Source organism: Musca autumnalis, unplaced genomic scaffold, assembly GCF_047663935.1.
Source record: "Musca autumnalis isolate F117 unplaced genomic scaffold, ASM4766393v1 scaffold_2, whole genome shotgun sequence".
NCBI lineage: Eukaryota > Metazoa > Arthropoda > Insecta > Diptera > Muscidae > Musca > Musca autumnalis.
Window position 1 is genome coordinate 217760862 of NW_027411755.1, and position 22736 is coordinate 217783597.

The window sequence follows — 22736 nt, forward strand, 5'->3', positions numbered from 1 at the left end:
ACCACCAACCACAACAATGCAAATGAGAATTCAAGACCTGACCTTAAATGTATTAGCCAATAGCATTTGTTGCGTATTAAATGCAAAATATTCTTTGCATAAGCCGCCCTACAAAGTGAAAAAGGGACAGAGGCAATTAATTTGTCCTTCCCGCCATAATAGCACCATTGTAATGTGAGAATTCTGTATTATCTAGTATTGAATAATTAACAAAATTGCTGAACATGTAATATATTTTCGAGGTTAATGCTGAAAAAAAGGGTGAGGCGTGTTTGGCAAAAATCATTAGATCAGCAGCAACATGTTGCTAAAAATTAGGTTTGGCAACTGAAGCAGTATTTGAAACTATTCGAATAATTATATCGATGATACGACAACTTAAAAAACTTTTACACAAATCGTGGAGTTTACGATGACACTCTGAGTAGTATGCTGGATTCGGATTCTAATAGAAAGCCATGTTGCAAGGAGCATTCAATCTGCCGCACCATGTTGCTAAACATGAAGTGTCACAATCAGACTTCTCTGATTATATATAATTTATTCGATTTTTGGCTTATTTGTCACCATTTTTATAATAGATTGATATAAATTTTTCTTTCAACGTTTCGTCAGCATTTTCCGACTTCATCAGGGTTAAAATAATTTTCGGATTATTGTTTATTGTATTAATTTCGTAATGGCACCCACATTACGACACTAGGGATTGCAATCAGGTCCCCAACTCTTGCTAGAGTTGTTTTATAATTTTATTTAATTTTTAAATTAAAACATAAATTAATTTAAAAAATAAATTGTTTAAAAAATTAAATTGACATTTTAAAAAATTACAATAATTAAAAAATTAAATTAATTTAAATATAATTTTAAAAAAATTACGCTAAATTTAAAACCGCATTAAATTTAAAAATTAATTTAATAAAATAAAATTTAAAAAATTAAATGTAAAAAAATATATTTTATTAAACGCTTTAGTTCATTTTTTTAATTAAATTAATTTACAAAATTACATTAATTTATTAAATGTTTCAATTTAATTTGTAAAATTATTATTAAATTAATTAAAAATAAAATTAAATCAATCTTAATTCTTCAAAGTTAATTTAATTTCTTAATAGTGTAACTTTTTAAATTAATTTAATTGGTAATTAGTTTTCTTAATCAACTCAATTAAAATAATTAAATAATTAATTTTTTAAATTTAGGGTTAAAAATGAAATTTTAAAATGTATTAAAATTTTTGTTTGCTTTAATTTAATTTTTAAATTAACAATTAAATTACTTAAAAAAATTGTTTAAAAATTAAATTGACTTTTTAAAAAATTACAATAATTAAAAATTAAATTAATTTAAATTTAAATTAAAAAAATACATTAAATTTAAAAATTGAATTAAATTAAGTTAATAAAATTTTTAAAAATTTTAATTATTTAAAAAAAAATTAATGAAATTAATTTAAAAAATCACATTGAATTATTAAATGTTTTAATTTAATTTGTAAATTATTATTAAATTAATTAAAAATTAAATTAAATCACTCTTAATTCTTCAAAGTTAATTTAATTTCTTAATATTGTAATTAGTTTTTTAATCAACTTAATTTAAATAATTAAATAATTAATTTTTTAAATGAATGTTTAAAAAATTAAATTTTAAAATGTATTTAAAAATTAATTTTAATTTTTTTGCATTAATTTAATTTTTAAATTAACAATTTGATTAAAAAAGTAATTGATTTAAAAATTAAATAACCCTTTAAAAAATTACAATAATTAAAATATTAATTTCAATTTAAATTTAAAAAATACATTGAATTTAAAAATTTAATTAAATTAAAACAAGAAATTAATTTAATAAAATTAAATTTAAAAATTTTTATTAAAAGTTTTAATTAGTTAAAAAATATCTAATTTATTAAACGGTTTAACATCATTTTTTAAATTATTATGAAATTAATTTAAAAAATTAAATGAAATCAATTTAATTTTTAATATTGTAATTTATTTTTTTGAATTAATTTAATTTTTTAATTTTGAATTAATTTAATTTTTTAATCAATTTAATTTTAATAATTAAAAAACTTAAAAATAATTTAATTTTAAAAAGTCATTTAATTTTAAAATCTATTTTTTAAATAAATTTAATTGCTAAATTATAAATTAAATTTTAATTCTAAAGTAACAATTAAATTAATTCAAAAAATAATTGATTTAAGAATTAAATAACCCTTTTAAAAAGTTACAATAATTAAAAAATTAATTTAAAAAAATAGCTAATTTATTAAATGGTTTAACTTAATTTTTTAAATTATTTTAATTCTTCAAAATTTTATTTTTCAAAACTAATTTAATTTTTAATATTGTAATTTAATTTTTTGAATTAATTTATTTTTTTAATTTTGAATTAATTTAATTTTTTAACCAATTTAATTTTAATAATTAAAAACCTAAAAACTTATTTAATTTTAAAATAAATTTTAAAAATTCATTTATTTTTAAAATCTATTTTTTTAAAAAAATTGAAGTTTTAAATTATAAATTAAATTAATTCAAAAAATTAAATTAAAATTTTGACAATTTATAATAATTAAAAAATTAAACTAATAGGATGACCAGTGACATTAAAAAATTAAACTAATAGGATGACCAGTGACACTAGGTTGACTTGATGACTTGAAGAAATTACTTTCGTCCTAATAAGACAACAATTTAAATTTAGTTAAAAAAAAATTAATAAAAAATTGAATTAAATTTAAAAATTAATTTATTAAATGTTTTAATTTGAAAAACAAAATAGAAGTCGTCATCCCAAATAAAAAAATGCCAATCCTCCTAAAAGTTTTAATTTATTAAAAAAAATAAATTAATTTGTTGAATATTTTAATTTATTTTTTTTTAAATTATTATTTAATTAATTTAAAAAAGATTAATTTAGAGCAATTTAAAAAGTATTGTAATTATTTTTTTTAAATTAATTTAATTTTTAATTACTTTTTTATTCCATTTAATTGACATAATTAAAAAAATAATTTTTTAAATTAATGGTTAAAAAATAAATTACTTTATTTTTTTAATTAATTTAATATTTTTAATTAATGTTTTTAACTTTTAAAAAATGTAAATTGTTTAGAAAAAACCTAGTAGAATAAAATAAGTTATTAAAAAATGTTTAAATTAATTTAATTGTTAAATGCATTTTATTATTTAATTTTGGTTAGGTTAGATTTAAGATGCCGTGCTGGCAGCCACTCCACTCGGAAACTTTGAGGTCCATTGTGATCATCCTGACTATTGAATTATTTAATTTAATTTCATTTAATTTTTTTTAATATAATTAATTTTTAAATTAATAAAAATAATTGAATTTAATTTAGGTTTTTATATATAATTAAATTGTTTTATATTTGTTAAAAATTCCCCTTACTAATGTTTTCTTCCATTTCTTTTCTTTCTTTTTTAGGATCTCGTCAAATCCCATTTGATGATTGCTGTTCGTGAGGAGGTTGAAGTTCTCAAAGAGAAAATCTCCGAACTCATGGACAAAATCAATCAATTGGAGGTGGAGAATACCATACTGAAGGCTAATATGTCACAAGAGACATTACAGCAGTTGCAAATGCAAATAACCGGTACGGCAACACCCAATAATATGATTGCGGCAGCGCCAACACCAACACCTGCAACAGTGGCAGCGGCCAATGCTATAGCAGTGGTGGCCAACACACAAGCTTTGGGAGGCAGTCAACAGCAGCAGCAACAACAACAACAGATTGCTGCCATAAATGCAGCAAATACAGGCAGTGGAACAGCAACTCCCACAACAACACAAACGGTAGCTGAAAATATTGCCAATGTGGAACAACAGCAACAGCAGCAACAACAACAGCAGAGCAATGAAGAAGCGGCATTATTGCAGCAACAGCAGCAGGCAGCCAATGGACCCATGTCCTAAATCTTCGCCTAGAATTGTTATTTGTTTAGAAATCGAAACAACTTTTGCAAGGTTGTTAGAATTTATGAGAACTACAACAAACAAATTTTTGCTTAACAAAAGAAACAGCCGCCACACTAAGGAAGAAAAACAAATACCACAACATTATTGGAACAACAAAAAAAAAGGAACAAAATTGTAGATTTTAAAAGTTTAATAATTTTTCAATTAGATGGAACACAATTTCCGGGGCAGTTATTCCCAAGGAAGCTATTAAAACCATGTTTGGCATTGCCCTGGAATTTTGTGGGAAATTTAATTGGAAAATTATTCTATTTTTAAAACAAAACAAATTTAAGAAAATTGTTAAAAATTCTGGAAAATGGCAAACAAAATCCTAGCTGAAAATTTGCAATTTTTTTATTATTATTTTTTAATTTTTTTTTTAATATTTATTAAGCAACATTTTCTGTAAGCCATCACATTTTTTATGTAACATTTTGTTAAAGGCTGGATTTTGTTTTTGCCACACCAAAAGAAAAAACTTTGTGGAATTATTTGTACAAAAATTGTTAAGAAAATTGTAATGTTATTTGGCAACTCTTAGAGCTGCTAAGCTACCCAAGAAAAGAAACAACATTGCTGCTAATTGCTTCAACAATATAAAGCGGGCATGTTGCGCTTAGACGCATCTTTATGTAGATGATGTACGGTGTTTTTTGGATATGGATTGCCTGCAACATGTTGCGGCAACATTTTCATTGCCACCATCAACTGTTTTAAGTTTGTATTGTGATATAAATTATATATGGAAACAAACATAAAAGAAAAGAATATTTAGTTAATAGAAGAAATTTTGAAGAGATTTCTCCTGCTCCCTCCAAAAAGAAAAAAAGAAATAAGAACCATGAAAATAGGAACCACAGACTCATTAAAAGTCATACATATTTCTTTAACTCCCTCTGTCTCTCTTTCTCTCTCTCTCTAGCTCTGTCTATCACAGCTCTCACATTTTAACTGGTGATAGTTAGACTCCAGAGAAGAATCTATGTGAAAGATATTACAAGAAAATCTTCCTACACCAACCACCCCCCGTTACCTCCCTCCCCAGACTTATATTTGAAACTGATTTGTTATATAAACTAAAAAATAGATTTCTTGTTTTGTTAAAATCATTTCATTTGAGAAAAAATATGAATAATTATTTTAAGCAACTTTTTTTATTGCCACTGAAGAAAAGGAAAATTTATTTTGTTAAAAAAAAATTTTGGCTAAATTTTTATATTATAAATTGATTATTTTTTATATTCAAAGTTGTATAAATTAAGTTACTAAGTTTTCTTTTTCCTTTTTTTTTTGTATAAAACAAAATGTTATTATTTTCAAAGATACACAAACCATGAGAGAAGAAATGCAAATTATAAAAAAAAATTAATTGAAAACAAAAACAAAATAACAAATTAAAATTTAAATTACACAAGCAACTTAAAAGGCATACTTTTATTAAAAAGTAGAATTTTAAGTTTCATTTATTTCAAAACTTCTCTCCCAAAACAACTATTTAAATAAAACTTTGGAATTATAAAGAACCAAACAATAAAATATTGTAAATTTTTTATAATTATTTGGAATTAATTAATTTTTTTTATAAACGTTACAACAAAGAAACCCAAACAATAAAAGAAAAAACATTATAAATAAAATTATAAAACAAAAACAACAAAATAATAATTGTGATAATTTGCATTGCATTGACCCCCACTTTCCACACACACACAAAAGTAAATGTTAAAAAATACTAAAAAAAATCCAAAAAATAAATTCATAGATGGATACAAAAAATATGAAAACAAAACAGAAATCTGTAAAGAAGAAAAATGATCTTGGAAAGACAACAAATTACCATGATTTCACTACTAAAAAAAACTACTCGGATAATAATGGTTTTGAAAAAAAAAACAAATGAAACCAAAACAAAATCCCAATTTTATAATTTTCTTTTAAATTCAATTTCCCAAAAAAAACATGTATATATATTATTATAAAAAAAACTTCATTTGAAACACGCTTTTAAAGTAAAACAAAGAAAAAAACAAACAAATTTGAAACAAAATCTTACAAAACTCAAAATCCAATCCATAAGGGAGTACCAACCACATGCTGTTTAATTTTTTATTTATTCTCCACAATTTCTTATTTTTTTCTTGTAATATACTTTTTTTCTTATAATTTTTTTTTTCTTTCACTACCCACCTTTAAACAATAATTTCACCATTTTACTTTCGTTACCTTTACACAAAAAACAACAACAACAAAATAAACAAATCTGTTGTAAGATTTTCTTCAAAGACTCTTCTTGTATAAACAACCATTTTTTATTTTAAATTGTTCATTATTTTTTCTATTTAAAATTTTCTTTTATTATCTTTTTTCCTTACACATAAGATATTTTTTTCGTTAAATTTTATTGATTAGTTTGTAATATATAGAAATATACCACAACTATTATATCTTTAATTACCACAACACATACTATTATTATACATACATATACTATATATTTTTTAGTTATTAAGTTTAATTTTAATCAAATAAAACAAAAACAAATAAAAAACATTAATTACAAAAAAACAAACAAACATATGCAAATAAATGAAATGTAATTTATTATTCAAAAAAGAACAATTTGAGAAAAATATATATTAAAAATATATATGAAAAAGTCCCAAAAGACTTATCATGTCTGAGGATTGAAAATATGACTAGCAGGTCCTCTTATTAACAAAATGTAGATAAATAAAGGAAAAAATTAAAAATAATGGGGGATTGATTTAGATATATATTTTTAAATTTCATGAGCGCATTATGCTGGGTATTGTAACTATACAGCCCGATCATGAACGTAAACTCCCCGTGAGAGAGTGAGAAACTCACGGGGAGTTGATATTCCTGATAGGACTGTATATAGAAATATCTATTGTTGTCTTAACAATAGTTGTTTGTACATAATTACCATATCATATTACGCTCTCGAAGTGTCGTTCATGTGACCATAATTTGTTCTGCTTCAGTTATATGTCTTGTGGGAAACGATATATTAAATCAAAAGGCAGTCAGTCTGTATATTTGATTCCTCAACAACTCACCTGCACTCGTCGAATTAGATATGTTGAGTGTTATAACGTTTAGATTGAATACATCTTGTTAATAAGACATATACCCATTTTCAGAAATTTCCATGAATTTCGGTACATAAAACTGGAGGTTGGTTTTTTATGGCAAACGTAGAAAAGAATTCCAAAAATTTCAATATGCTGTTCTACTTTACGTGACACCATTAAAGTTTTGGTATTCGCCTTCGGCTTCCATATATTTTTGGCTTTTCCCTTCCGTATACTCCGTATGTGTATTAATACACTTTGCTAGCTGGAGCACATTTATGTCTTCTTATAACATGACCTAAGCTTTGAGCATATTTCCATATTGTGGTCCGATAGCTTTTTTTCAAAATCATCGTAACTTTAAGAGTAGGAAACAACACAGGTACAAACGTAACTGCCAATTTCCGCGAACAACTAAGCATTACACCGATTTTGAATGGAAGGTGGTCAGGAAATTCACGGGCATAGGCAATTATGCCTACTCCCTGCTTTACGTCTAGACCAGTTATCGGTAAAAAGGGACACGAGCTCTCAAATAACGTTTCTCTCCCCTTGTAATCTAATTCATTGGTAATCACTACCTTACGGTAGAGTAAAAACAAACCACACGTATTCTCTCTTTATTTCTCATTTGCCATTGCTTAGTAATGGGGAGAGTGTCTTACCACTACTAATACACGAACTATTCTGAGCACCCCTGATCTAATTCAAAGCATGGCATTGTGACTTTCGTGGTTGTATATTTAATCTCGCTCAACACCCTTTAGAGCAATGGTGGGCAAATTGCGAGAGACTCATGTATTTTTTACACTTTTGTGTATGAGGCCCAGCATTTCTGCCCAACAGTGCTTTAGAGTCTAGACAAGTTGTGAGCGAGAGTAAATTTACGCTTACGAAAGTCACAATTCCTTACTCTGACCTAATTGAAATGTCATGTACCCAGATATATGCCCACTGTTCCGAGGTAAGAATCACTACGATCATAGATCTGTAGCGGTTTTTACCTCGGGACAGTTGACATCCCCGGTTAAATAGTGGTTTTTGTACGTCAAAAATCACAACAAGTAGCGAGAAAACCACCAATCTGGCATCCCTGCATGTACCCACACAACACAATAAATAGCTCCCTAAAGTATGCAAAAGAAAATATGATGAAGATATCATCGGGTCTACACCTTTTTCAGATATAATTCGAAACATTTTAGTTGTAATTCGTAACATTTCATTTGTATTTTGAGAATTCCATTTGTAATTCGAATTTTTCCACTTGTAATGCGAAGTATTCCATTTGTTACTCGAATTACTCCATTTGTAATTCGAATTATTTTATTTGAAATTCGAAACAAACAAAAATACAAAATATTTTTTGTATTGATTTTATATCTGGTTTTTTTCGAATTACAAATGGATTTATTCGAACTACAAATACAATAATTCGAATTACAAGTGGAACAATTCGAATTACAAATAGAATTCTCGAATTACAAATAAAATAATTCGAATTACATCTAACGAAGGTGTATACCAGCGATAGACACAATATTTTTCTATTGCATACTTTAAGGGGCATAATTGTGCGAAGTGCATGCTTTTTCAATTGGTTTATTGTTGTGGAGAGAGAAGCGCTAATTGAGTGCACGTCGGCGCTCGCTTGCTTAACACTGGTCTAGACCATCATATAATTGGTTTGTTCACTTTTTAAAATGGTGAAAATGGCAAAGGTAGTAAAAATTTCAGGGCGATTATGAATGTCAACTCCGTGCGTGTTTTGCCTTTCTGCCGTTTTAACTTAAAAGAGAAAGTGAGAAAGCTCACAAGGAGTTGACATTCATAATTGGGCCGTTTATACTGTTCTCATAACAAGTATATGCTTTCCGATGTAAGAAACGATTTTCTAGTAAAAGAATATTCTTGCACGTAAAGGAACAATACTAATATGTTTGTTTAGTTGGAAACCTTTTGGTTCCTGTTCTAGAACCTGCAAGAATAATTTTTTCCTTTATGATATCGAAACATATGTAAAATATATGATTCGAAAGAAAATGTTTTTTAATTACTACCTAGCTCCTGTTATTTTGGAAAATTTCTATTTAATTGAAAACGAAAATGAATCAAATATTTGCACCCACACTTCACTTATTGTTCATAGTTAGGACTTCTTCCGATTTTTCTTATACAGACCGATTATGAATGTAAATTCCCTGTGAGTTTTGTCTTTCTGTCGTTTCAAATTAAAGGAGAAAGTGGGAAAATTCACGGGGAGTTGACTTTCATAATTGGGATGATAGAATATGGATTTAGCGGCAAACTGCTACGGCTTTGAGGCAAAGAAAGTAATAGGAACCACAACATTTTCTTAAAAAAAAATTGCATTAAATTAGGCTGCTCTGCATAAATCAAAACAAGTAGAAGTCAAATGAGGCCAGATCGGGCTACGGGTTAACAAAACTTTACATTCACTGTTTTCTAATCCGTTTTTGTCTGTCTTATTCAATTTTAACAGCTTAATAAAAACACTTTCTGAGTCCACCAAATGCAGAGAATACGAAGAAAATATTACTTCTTTTAACAGAGTTCAAACTACATTTCCAAAACTCAAAGCATACAATTCAACATTTTATAGCGTTTGATAAAAATGTGTGTTTACACTTTACTATCTTTAGAATACCAAAGTACCCTCTATAAATACAATCATGAATAAAAATTCCGTGCGGAATTTGTTCCCTTTCCCCAATTTCACAATTAGTTATTTCCACATTTATGTCCAAAGAGGGAATATTTTTGTCGATTCGGCGAGGTTATTCCATAAGTAAGTGGTTTTAGTAGTTTTCAACGTTTTAAAATATTGATTTTTAAAGAATTTCACTTTTTATAATTATTTTCCTTGCGTAAAATTCCGAGGATTCCCTGAATATTTCTTATGTGGATGTTATGTCATATTTTTTCAAAATTGACAGTTTAAGTTGTAGGCCCAAAACATAAAATAATTTTTTGAATCCATCTTTCGCTAGAATACCTTTCGATATGACTCTCAAAAATTAAAAATGTCTTCTAGAGTCAACTTTCATAAACTAGTTCTTCGGTTATAAGAATATTGGCAGGTTGTAAGTCCAAAGAAAGTAAGGTAGTCTGATAATTATTAAGAATATCGACAACTCAACACCCACGTAACCACATCATTAACTTTCGATCGACTATTAATAGATTTTTTTTCTGAGAAGAATTTTCAGAATGGCGCCCTCTGTTGACAGCAATATAAATAAATAAACTATAACATCGATCACTGTTATTAGTTGGCAAAAATTTCAAAAAAAAAAACAAAACTTTACCCAAAAGTCTAATGTTCAAAAGGTTTAATACTTTTCGACAGCAACAAAAATTGCCCACTGTCAAGAAAGCAAAATTTGGGCACAACATTTCCTCAAAACACCACCCATTCTGCACTCTTACTTCTCACAAAAACTCCGTAGATTAAACAGAAGCCAGTAAAATTGTTTAACCTAAAAAATATTCAATAAACGGAAACGTTTACCACCCTTTCGTTGAAGACCATACCCAACATTTTCAAAGAAATGTTAGGTCTGCCCTTTTACTTGATAATTTTTACTAAATGTTGTTGAAACACTTTTTCTAACAATTTTTCCTTTATACAGCTCTCAAAATTCGAAACATTTGTAATAATTAGGTTTGTCCTTGTACTTACTAAATGTTGTTGAAACACTTTTTTCAGCAACTTTTCCTTAATACAACTGTCAAAATTCGAAACAATTGGAATAATTATAATATTTGTAATAATTATTATATTATTACAAATTATCGAGTAGACGGACATGCATAAAGTTTTAACAGAATCTGATTAAATATATTTTTGAATGAAGGGGAAAAACATAGATTACATTACTGGCTTTTAACGATCTTTGCTCAAATCTTCCGACCAACAGTTTAATAAAAGTACTTCTAACTCGAAAACGATAAGTACATTAAGGAAGAATCTTACTTAATGAGATGTCATATACAGAAAATATCTTTATATTTGTAGGTTATTAATGCCCTCGCCACGAGTTTTGAATGAAATATTCCATTTTAGTATTGATCTTTCGATCATTTATTTTGTTTTGCTCGTTGCTGAACTAAAACACATATAACGTGCACTGAGTCGATAACAATTTCAAGAGAAAGCCTAAAAGTATGCTTTACTATTTAATACTTTACAAAACGGTATTGCTTCGATGCTGTTAAAATCGCTAAAATGTTTGTTTAGAGAATTCACTCAAAGAAATGAAACAAATATATAACAAAAATGAGCAAAATTAAAAGAAAAATAAAATAAATAGAATAATAAAGAGATTATTTACAAAATAACCAAATAAACGTAGTACAATAAAAGAAAATGTAGAGTTCCTTTACTTTTTGAAATCCAGTGGATTCCAAACTGACAATTCTATACGTGAAATAAAAACCGCCTGGATTTCAGATTAGTTTTAATTTAACGTATACGCAATGATGCGGAATTGAAAGGTCATTGATTTGTATGTGTAAATATGCCTAATATTTTACACATTATTAATTTTCAACAGAAAATTCCGATCATTTTTACATCAATTACATCCCTTTCTTGTGACAGTTTCCCTATATTTATCTACATTTTGTTAAATTGTTTTTGTTTTATTTATTACAATGAAAACTATGGAATTGAAAGAAATATGTAGTATGTGTATAAAAAATATTTTAAAGAATTTTTAAATTATATACATTATTGTATGTGGTAAAGTGGTTGTAAGATTATTTTTATTTATTTATTTTTTTTTTGTCACCTTATTTTTATTCCAGTATTATTAAGAGACTGTGGAGTAGAAGAAAGTTAAAACATTGTGAACTACAAGGAAGTGTATTTTTAAAATAATTTTATTCTTTATGTAATTTATGGCCTGTTTCACTAAGGCCATGCTTATATTAGCTTCGTTCCCGTACTTTTTAATAGTAAAACTCGTAAAAGAGAAAACTGCAAAAAATTTGTTTTTACATACAAGTTTTTTGAAATAGTTCGGGAACGGAAAATTGGAAAATACGTCAAAAAAACTGGAACTAATGTCAAAGTCGGCGTATCAGCCAATCAGACGCCGGCAACCATGTTACTATTTTTTTACTCGCCCAAATTTGTCGTGTAAAAAGTTTTTAAAGAGAGCGTCATTCAGCGCCATTTTTGTTTAAAGAGAAATGAACATTTTACAACTTTTTTGTGTACGGGAACGCTTTTTCGAGTAAAATGTGTAAAAGTCGTAAAAATTGTAAAAACTTTTTAGTTCTGGAACACAGCTATTATAACCTTTTGCAGGGTTAACCTTCTTTATGAGGATTTATTTGAAATATAAGCAATGGAATTGACATTCGAAACCCAGTGGGTTTGTTAAATCCGGTTATATATATAAACGTACTATAAGACAATTCGAATACAAATTTGTTCGAACTACTAACAAACTTCTGTTTTTGGGCATATATTTAATTCATTGTGGTTGCCAATCACACAAACATTTTCTACAACAACACGAGTTTTGTAGTAATTCGAACGAATTTGGATTCGAATCGTCTTTGAGAAACAGGTCATTGTACTTTAGGAGAAATGGGTTCCAAAATTATAAAAAACGCCAATCATAACGTTTTTTATACCCTCAGCATTTATGCTAACGAGGGTATATACAATTTCATACAGGCAAAATGTGCCTCATCGAAATAATGGTTTTAGACCCCCGAAATATGTTTCAGACAATTTGGAGTCGATTTAGAAATGTCCGTCCGTCTGCTGGTGCGCACGATAACTCTCGAACGGATGAACCGATTTGGTCCAAAATTTTGATTTCGCAATATTTTGTCCAAACTTAATTTAAGTTCGAAGATGAGTTATATCGGTCCACTCCTTCCGGTATATACCAGATTTATATCAGATTTCAATATGGAATATATTTGCCCATTTCTTCGGGTACCTCCCACACAAAATTTCTGATAAGATCACTTTAAGACCTGCTCTTGACTAACTTTGATTTTTGTTGAAGCAACTTGCAATCGCTGTCTCAATTACAACGGTAAAAGTTTTTTCAGTGGCAAGTCCATACTTCTTGGGAAAACAGCCCGAAAGTTGTAAAAAACCTCTATGTCACCATATATAGTAGCTGGAGAGCACAATAACTCTCGAACTGGTGGCCTTCGTCATATTTTGTCCAAACTTAGTTTAACTTTTAAAATGGCCCATATCGGTCCTCTCCTTAGGATTCTCCCCCCACAAAAGTTCAACATTTGTGTCCAAGTGCAGTTTAGGGTCTGTTCGGAGATCCTTTGGAAATGTTTACCGATGATGTACAGCCATATTATGTTTTCCGTGGACAAGTCCATGCTTCCTGTCACACGATATCTATCGAAAAGATATGACTCTCAAAATAAGATCCACTTCCGTAATGCACTATGTCGGTCCATTCCCTCCTCCACAAAACTTTTGAACTTTAATCCTAATCCACATTTTTGTCGGCAAGTTTAAGTGTACAAAAAGTGCCACAAAATTCTGAAAAGACACTAAATACATTCGATCTTTCCGTAGATGAAAGTTCCAATTCACATAGGCTGAGGCAAAGCCGACTGATACTTTTTTACTTGTTTTAATTGGATATTTGTGTAGCCAGCCCATGCTGCATATGTCTAATGTTTGTGGTCACTGTGTCACGGTCACTCGGAAAATTTTGCGCGGATGTAATCCATACTTTGCACATCCTAATATATCTACCAGATATAAATCAGGTTCGAATATGGACTATATTTGTCTACTCCTTCTGGTACCTCTCACACAAAATTTCGGATAAGTTCACTTTAAGACCTGCTCTCGAATCACTTTGATTTTTGTTGAAGCGATTTGCATTCGCTACCTCCATTACGACGGTAAAAGTTTTTTCAGGGGCAAGTCCATATTTCTTGGGAAAACAGTCCGAAAGGTGTAAAAAAACCCTATGTCACACATATGTGGCGGTCGGAGAGCACGATAACTCTCGAACTGTTCAACCGATTTGGTACAACATTTCCGGTTCACATTTTTCGGTACTTCTCCCCAATATTTAAAAATGTCACTAATGCTAGGACGTTATCACTTGAATGTGGCAACCAATTTGGTCCAAATTGTGGATCTCCTAATATTTTATCAAAATTTAGTTTAACTTCTAAATGGCCCATATCGGTCCTGCATAAGGGTACCTGCCCTACAAAAGTTCAACATTTGTGTCTTAGTGCAGTTAATTCCTAACTCACATTTTTGTCGGCAAGTTCAAGTGTCAAAAAAGGACCACAAAATTCTAAAGAGACCTTAAATACATTCGATCTGTCCGCAGGTGAAAGTTTCACTTCACATATATATCTGTCGGCAAAGCCGATTGACACTTCTTTACTTGTTAATTTGTTTATGGTTATTCTCTTAAAAGTCTTTGAATAAATCTATACAACAAGTTGTTGTTTTTTTTTTTTTTCAAAAATACTTTTTATTTTTATAATTCACTTTTATATATTTTCTTATTTTTAAATCAAATAAATTATTCTATCTCTTACCTTTTTTAGATTTTATGTTAGTTTTTATTTTGTTAATACAGCATGTAATTTTCACAACAAATTGAAAAACAAATTTAAACGAGTTTTCAAACACATTTTATAAGAATATAATCCCGAGAAATATTAGTCACGAAGATATGAAAAACCACAGTACCAACCACTGAAGTCTGTTTCGAAAAAGCTGATTATTCATTAACAACAATGCGATGAAGGAAAACAAAAAATTAAAAAAAAACCAAAACGAAAAAAGAAACAAATGATCATTTTTGAAAATATAAACAAATTACAACAACTATATGAGAATTCAAGAATGATTAGACGACTTTTTTTCGACAACAAGTTCCATTATTAGTTCTATAAGTTTAGTTGAGTAAATGATGAAATAAAATTTATAACACAGCAAAATATAATAACAAATCACATACATAATAATACTCTTAAAGATTTAAAGAAATGACGCCCCCATTGTTAAACAATTTTCTTTGTAAGGTTTATGTTATATTCTTAAAGGTAATAAATACATTTTATTAAATATTTTATACATAAGAATGATAATTATTGTCATACAAAATGCTAGCCTGATGGCAAACTGTGGAGTGACCAGTTTCACTTGAAATATAGGTTATGTACGAAATGAGAATTTTTCCTGGCACAATTTATTGGATAAAAAATATTGCTTTGTAGATATTTTTGAACGTTGTTTGGAGTTAAATATATGTGCTCTACATTACAAAATATATATTTAACTCCTTAAACCGTTTTAGAAATATCTACATTGGAACGTTTTTATTTCAAAAAGTCATAGCAAAATTTACATTTTGCTTCTAACCTCACATATTAAGTGTTTATGGGAGATTTCATCACATGGTTTAGAATGCAGAGAAGGCATGTGTTTTTCGTCTGGAATGTTTATTTAATATTGTTTTTTAATATTACTTTGTTTATAATTTCATATTTTCTAATAATTTATTCATCTTCCAAGAAGTTCTGTGAGTTATTAGAAACAAAAAAACTACAACTCATGTAATTCATATACATTTACTATATGATATAAATGATACAATAACAAATTACAAATAAACTCAACTTATAACTGATCAAATTATATATAGCTAAAAAAACAACAACAACTAAAACAGATAATTTGTATATAGCCTTAACTAATAAACTATTTAACGTCTGTACGTAAAAATCCAGAAACAAAATAAATGACACTCGAGTAATTACAAATATAAATAAATGAATAAATATAGAAAATAAAATACGTATTAAAAGGACATATACTTTTGGATTATAAAAAAATAAATTCCTTATTTATTCCCCCCCAAAATCCTCACTCACGATCCCCTATATATGCTTAATGAAAGGCAAACATGAATGAACAAAACTACAAATAACCATCACCAAATTGTACTTTCTCTATAAATATTTCTCCAAAACAAAAATTAAAACATATTTCGTGTGTGTAAAATTATTAATATATATATATATAAAAAAACAAAGCAAATTAAAAATTTAAACTAATTGTAAACAAACAAATTAAAAGGAATATTTGAAAACAAAAAATAAGACGATATTAAATAAAGATTCAAACGCTATACTAAAAAACTAAACAAGAATATGTTTAATGTTTTATTTAAATAATATGACATATGGACAGATAAATGGGTAGATTTTAAATCATTCCAAGGTATATCTTATGTTTATTTGTAACACAAAAACTCTGTTCCTTTACGTGCAAGAATCTTCAAGTTTTACCACTTTTTACTCGTAAAGCGTTCCTTTACTTCAGACACCATACAATTAACATGGGAGCAGTTTACAACTTTTACTACTTTTGTCGGTTTCACCATTTTCAAAAGTAAAGGAACAGTCCAAAAATTGGACATCATCACTCGTTTCTTAACTTCATTTTTCCAAATGGCAATTAAACCAACCACTCCTGTTTTTTGACAGTTTTGCTCCTATTTTTTCAGTCCATGTGTCATCGAGGAGGTTATCATCAAGGCCTTAATGGGTTTTCTTTTTATTAATGTTTATAATTTATAACTAGTCGCTACCATTTTCATACTTTGCTTTTTAATTTTACAACAAAAAAATTTAAAAATTACTTGTGTCCGTTTTGCTTTCATCGAAGTAAAAAACAATTGTTATATTTAAGATTAATTTCTTTACATTTCTTTTGTTTGTCATTACATTGTTTGTATTATACACCATTTATATGCATTTCATGTTTAACTTTTTTTTTTAATTTTTTTTACTTTAATTCATAATTTTAATTTCAGATATATTTTTAATAATATTAATTTTATATAAATTAAATTTTAAAAAATGAAGACAACATTATATTTTTGTTTATTATTGTATTTTATTTTTATTAAAATAAATGAATAAATAAAACAAAAGCTTATAAAAATAATTTATAGTTGTTTTTTATTTTTAAATGCCGTCTATATATTCATGGGGTACAAAATGTAAGTATACAAAAACTCCCTATTTCACTTTAAGGGTACAAACGGTAACGTTAATTTGTATTAAGATATGCATTTAATTTTATCCTGACAGATGGCAGTTTCTGCATTTATAAATCAGCTGATTGTTAACATATATTTTGTTGTTGTTTGCACTGTTTTATCATTTTGCACTGCAATATCCATTCCTTGTTACTCCTTTCCCAGCAAGAACTTTCTCAGAGAGTAAGGAGTTTTTATTCTTTTTTGCAAAAAAAATTGTAAAAAGTAAACAGACACCTTCCCAGCAAAAACCAGCAGGCAATCAGCAAACTCGCCAAAACAGAATAATTTGTCCGCCAATAAAGGAAAAAAGGAAGCAAAAATGTTGTATTTTATTTAAAATAAAAAAGAAAATGACCCAAAGAAGGGATTTTTCCACATTGCAACTTTGTTCTCCGAAGAAACAATACAATTAGGATACTATTTCCAAAATAAAATTGTTTTTAAATTTTACAAACATAAATTACCGAATAATTGAAAACAGCTGATTGATTGTTTTCAGGAAGAAGAAGAGTTACAAGTGCTTGCTAGAAGAAATGTGTCCAGCAAGAATTTGCAAACTCTCAGTAAAAGAAGTGTCAAAATGTCTCTCTCGATTCGCTCTCTTTTGCTGGCTTTTTTGTGTTAACAGATGACTACCAGCAACAATTGGTACAAATTGAAGTTTTACGGTAACACTGTGCAACACTGAAAATGCAAACAACTTCTAGTATGGATTTTTTGAAAGTACATATTTAGACTACAAAAACCCTAGTTGGGCTTTGTCCTGTCAGATCCAGTTCGGATTTTATGGCCTCATCTATACCGGGTTAAATCTACACTTTTTTGCATTTATCAGGCCTTTATCTCAGAAACGAATAAGAATTTGGCCTTTCTGTCTTTAGCAATATTGTAGCCCTAAACTAGTAGAAATTATCTTTTGAAGAAACCATATAAGAAAAACTCCTTCTAGGGCATCAAAATCGATAAAATATAGAAAATTTTACATAATTGCTGAAATTCTGGTCAGTATCGGCTAAACTATTGGGAGTTGAACCAAGTAACCTTTTGCAAAAATGTTCCAAATAAAGTTCTCAACAATTCTTTAGAACATTCTGAAACTCTCAAATGCTTACTTCATGTTGTTTCAGCGGTATTTTGCATCATATCTTTTACAACAAGTATTTCAAACACAGTTCACACCAACAGTTTATTCTCGCATTTCGGATTTCACAACATTATTGACATTTTTATTCAATCGTCGTTGAAAAATGTACTGAAAACACCGGAATAGAGGCATTTTACAACAATGACATGTTCTAAAGAGTTGTGTATTACATTCCAGGGTATATTTCTCCAAATGAAAATACTCAGAAAAAATTTACGGTTTTGGAGATACGGAGCGAAATGTATAAAAATTGTGGTATTTTTGCATATATTTTGAAATTTGAGGCAATGAATGTAGGTTTTCGAGTTCAATATTTCTCTAAATATTTTATTCTTGTCCTTATCTACAAATTTGCTTCAGAGGTCAGAAGAAGATTCGCATTGGTTTCAGAGATATAGCCACGAATTTCTTTAAAAACTCAATATTTAGCCATGTTTAGATGGGGCCATAAAATCCGAGCTGGATCTGACACAACAAAACCCAACTAGGGTTTCTTGTCGTTTGGGTCTGTACTTTCAAAAAATTATCAGTTTGAATTGTTTGCAAAAGATCACCTTAAAAATGTTGCACAGTGTAACCAGACAGACCTAATAGAATGTTATTACAGTATTGCCATATTAAAGTTAGTAAATTCAGTTTAAATTCAGTTCGATTTTGTGCATTAAGAATGTGGATAATGCACGAATTAATTTCAATTAAGAGATAATGCACGAATTGAATTGGGTGACGTAGGGGATGGAAGATACCAAGGAACGGCATGACAAAGCCCAGGATTTATCTTTGTCCCTCTTTCATCTCAAGTGGACACTGACCTCCCCGTGGTGTCACCTGGGGAACTACCTTCAACACCCATTAAAGGTAGTGAGCTAACATGTGCCGCCATAAGAACGTTAAAAACTTGGGTTTGGGCGTCGGGTGCGTAACCCTCCCCTAGAAAAAACAGCATACTATGAAAAAACGAAAGAAAAGAAAAACAAACCCCTCCTAAGTTGACGAACCCCGCAAACGTTTTAAGGACCATGACCTGCGAATCTGCACCTGGAATGTTCGCACTCCTTATAGAGAAGGTGCAGTCTTCGCATTGGCAGACGTACTTGAAAAGTACAAGGCCGATATTACTGCCATACAGGAAATACGATGGATTGGGAAATGCATCACAACAACACCTAAAGGTGACGCACTGTATTATAGCTGTCATGACGTAAAGCATGAGTTTGGTTGCGGATTCGTAGTTAGTCGGAGACTAAAACATCTGGTATCCAGCTTCACCCCAGTGAATGAAAGACTTGCTGCAATTCAAATAAAAGCTAAATTCTTCAACATCAGCTTTATTTGCGCTCATGCTCCCACTGAAGACAAGGAAGAACAGACCAAAGATATATTTTAGAGCGCTTAGAAGAAACATATGACCGTTGCCCTGCCTATGACATTAAAATTATTCTAGGCGATTTTAATGCCAAATTGAAAAGGAAAATATCTTTGGCCCAACAGTCGGAAAATTCAGTCTCACAGGGAAACATCTGACAATGGTATGAGGCTGATAGACTTCGCGGCGGCAAAAAACATGGTATTTAGCATTACCAGATTTAATCATCTCGATATTCATAAGGGCACCTGGCTGTCTCCAGATCAAAGAACAAGTAATCAAATTGATCATGTTGTAATAGATGGAAGACATTCATCCAGCGTGTTGGATGTACGATCGTTCCGAGGCGCAAACATTGATTCGGACCACTACCTTGTTGCAGCAAAGGTACGTACCCGTCTAAACGTTGCAAATAAAGCACGAACAGACACAACGCGGAAGTTGGAAGCCACAGCATATTCCACTCAACTAGCCCAATTGCTTAACGCGAGCACTCCTTGTCCCGATAACATAACAACACAATGGCAAAATATTGCCCACTCCATGCAAACAGCCGCAAAATCCATACTTGGATTCCAGAGACCTCCACAAAGGAATTCATGGTATGACCAGGAGTGTCGTGCTGCTACCGAAGTTAAAAATGCGGCATATAGAGCTACTGCCAGCATGAAGTCCGAAAATTCTACCAAAGAGTGAAACATCAAACAGATGGCTTTGGTACAGGCACATCCTCCTGTAGAGACCAGCAAAGTAATCTGGTAACAGATGCAGATAGCGTGCTCAGGATATGGAAGGAACATTTCTCCAATCTGCTGGTATCCAATAGTAGCGAAGACGATGATACCACAGATCCAATCCCAGAAGATGGTATAGAATGTATACCTCCCGGCCAAGATGAGGTAAAAACAGCAATCAACCGGCTAAAGAATAATAAAGCAGCAGGAGCCGATGGCTTACCAGCCGAGCTGTTTAAAACCGGAGGCGACGCGCTGATAAGGAGTATGCATCAGCTAGTTAGCACCATCTGGCAGGAAGAACGCGTACCCGACGATTGGAACCTGAGCATCCTATGTCCCGTCCACAAGATAAGTCTTCTCCCTATTGCCTATAAGATACTGTCAGGGATATTGTGCTAACGACTAAAGCCAATGGTCAACGAAATAATTGGACCATACCAATGTGGCTTTAGACCTGGCAAGTCCACCATTGACCAGATATTTACCCTGCGGCAAATCCTAGAGAAGACCCAAGAGATGCAGATCGACACATTACACCTTTTTGTCGATTATAAAGCAGCATTCGACAGTCCCCTCCGATAAAAGGTATTCCACGCAATGTCTGAATTTGGCATCCCCGCAAAGCTCATCCGGCTTTGTAAGATGACTTTAACTGATACTAGGTCCTCAGTTAAAATTGGAAAGAACCTCTCCGAAGAATTTTGTACCAAAAGAGGTTTCAGACAAGGATACAGCCTTTCGTGTGACCTATTCAACATTTTGCTGGAAAAGGTAATACGAGATGCAAATGTCAAAAGAAATGGCACAATTTTCACCAATAGCCACATGTTACTTGCCTATGCTGATGACATAGACATCATGGGACGATCAGTAAAGGAAGTAACTGATACCTTTAGAAAGGTCGAAGCAGAATCTGCGAAAGTGGGTCTGGCGGTAAACGGCGAAAAGACCAATTTGATGGTGTCGACGCGCAAAGCGTCCATAGAGCTCGGACCAACTGTGGAAGTTGGTACATACAATTTTGAGGTAGTTAAAGACTTCGTCTACCTCGGCACTGCCATAAACACAACAAACAACATCAGTTGTGAAATAAGAAGAAGAATTGTATTGGCCAACAGATGCTACTATGGTTTAAGTAAGCAATTTAAAAACAAAGCCCCATCTCGTCAAACAAAAATAACACTATACAAAACGCTGATACTACCCGTGGTAATGTATGGCTCCGAAGCATGGGTACTTGCGCAAGCAGATAAGGCAGTGCTTGGTGTGTTTGAGAGTAAAATTCTTCGAAAGATCTACGGGCCGATTTGCGTTGACGGTGAATATCGACGTCGTATGAACCACGAGCTATATAAGCTATACAAAGACATCAATATTGTTAAACGTATCGAGATGCAACGATTGCGTTGGCTAGGCCATATCATGAGAATAAGCGATGATGAACCCGCTAAAAAGGCGTATGAATACATGCCACATGGCGGTGCACTCAGAATCGGCAGGCCTAAGCTTCGATGGAGCATACAAGTGGATGAAGAAATGAAAAGGCGCGGTATCCAAAAAGTCAAGCGAAAAACAGAGAGGAATGGAGATCTTTTCTTAGTTCGGTTTTATTAGCAGCAAAATTTCTAAAAGTCGTAGTCGACTATTGACTGTGCGAAAAGCGGATAATCGATTTTTCTTAATCGACTTTTGAAAGACGGAGTCAACTATTATTTTTAGTGACCATTAGTCGTAGTCTATTATTATTCGTAGTCGACTATTAATCGCGGACGACTATTAGTCGTAGTTGACTATTGGGTGTGCTAAAACCCCGTAATGGACGGTACTTTTGTATACATATATACATTATGGATCGCATCAACGAATATGGTCGATTATAATCGGTTTTCGGCGGTTAACGAATAATCGAAAGTCGACTTTCAGTACACCCTCAAATAATCGACTAACCGAAAATCGAGTTTTAAATTTTTCGCGAAAACCGTATAATTGAAAAACCGATTATTGCATTCCACTGCGTATCCCTAGTAAGTAAGCGACCACAAGTGGTACCTACGGTAAACACTACAAAACTGCACTTCATCAAACATTTTGAACATTTGTTAGAGAGGTACCCGAAGATGTTTTCCGATATAGACCTTATAGGGACATGGAGGAATTCTACGATGTGCAAAGTTTCGGATGCTCTATTTTTTATTCCAAACAGACTGACAAAAACGGACAACATTTTGCTCAAAATTTGCTACTCCAAGCAATTGGAATATTTTATATTTACATAGAACTCAAAGGCCAAATTACCCTCAA

The 22736-nt window shown here is 30.3% G+C and overlaps 1 protein-coding gene across 7 annotated transcripts in view; it reads left to right on the plus strand.

The window, feature by feature from the left end:
• Positions 1–16158, plus strand: part of bun (TSC22 domain family member bunched) — a 735547-nt gene extending 719389 nt beyond the window's left edge. For all 7 annotated transcript variants that reach the window (XM_073970879.1, XM_073970878.1, XM_073970881.1 and 4 more), the window contains one exon: positions 3460–16158. In XM_073970879.1, coding sequence (XP_073826980.1) covers positions 3460–3951 — 492 coding nt within the window. In that variant the 3' untranslated portion in view covers positions 3952–16158. The remainder of the gene's footprint in view (positions 1–3459) is intronic.
• Positions 16159–22736: the final 6578 nt, after the last annotated feature.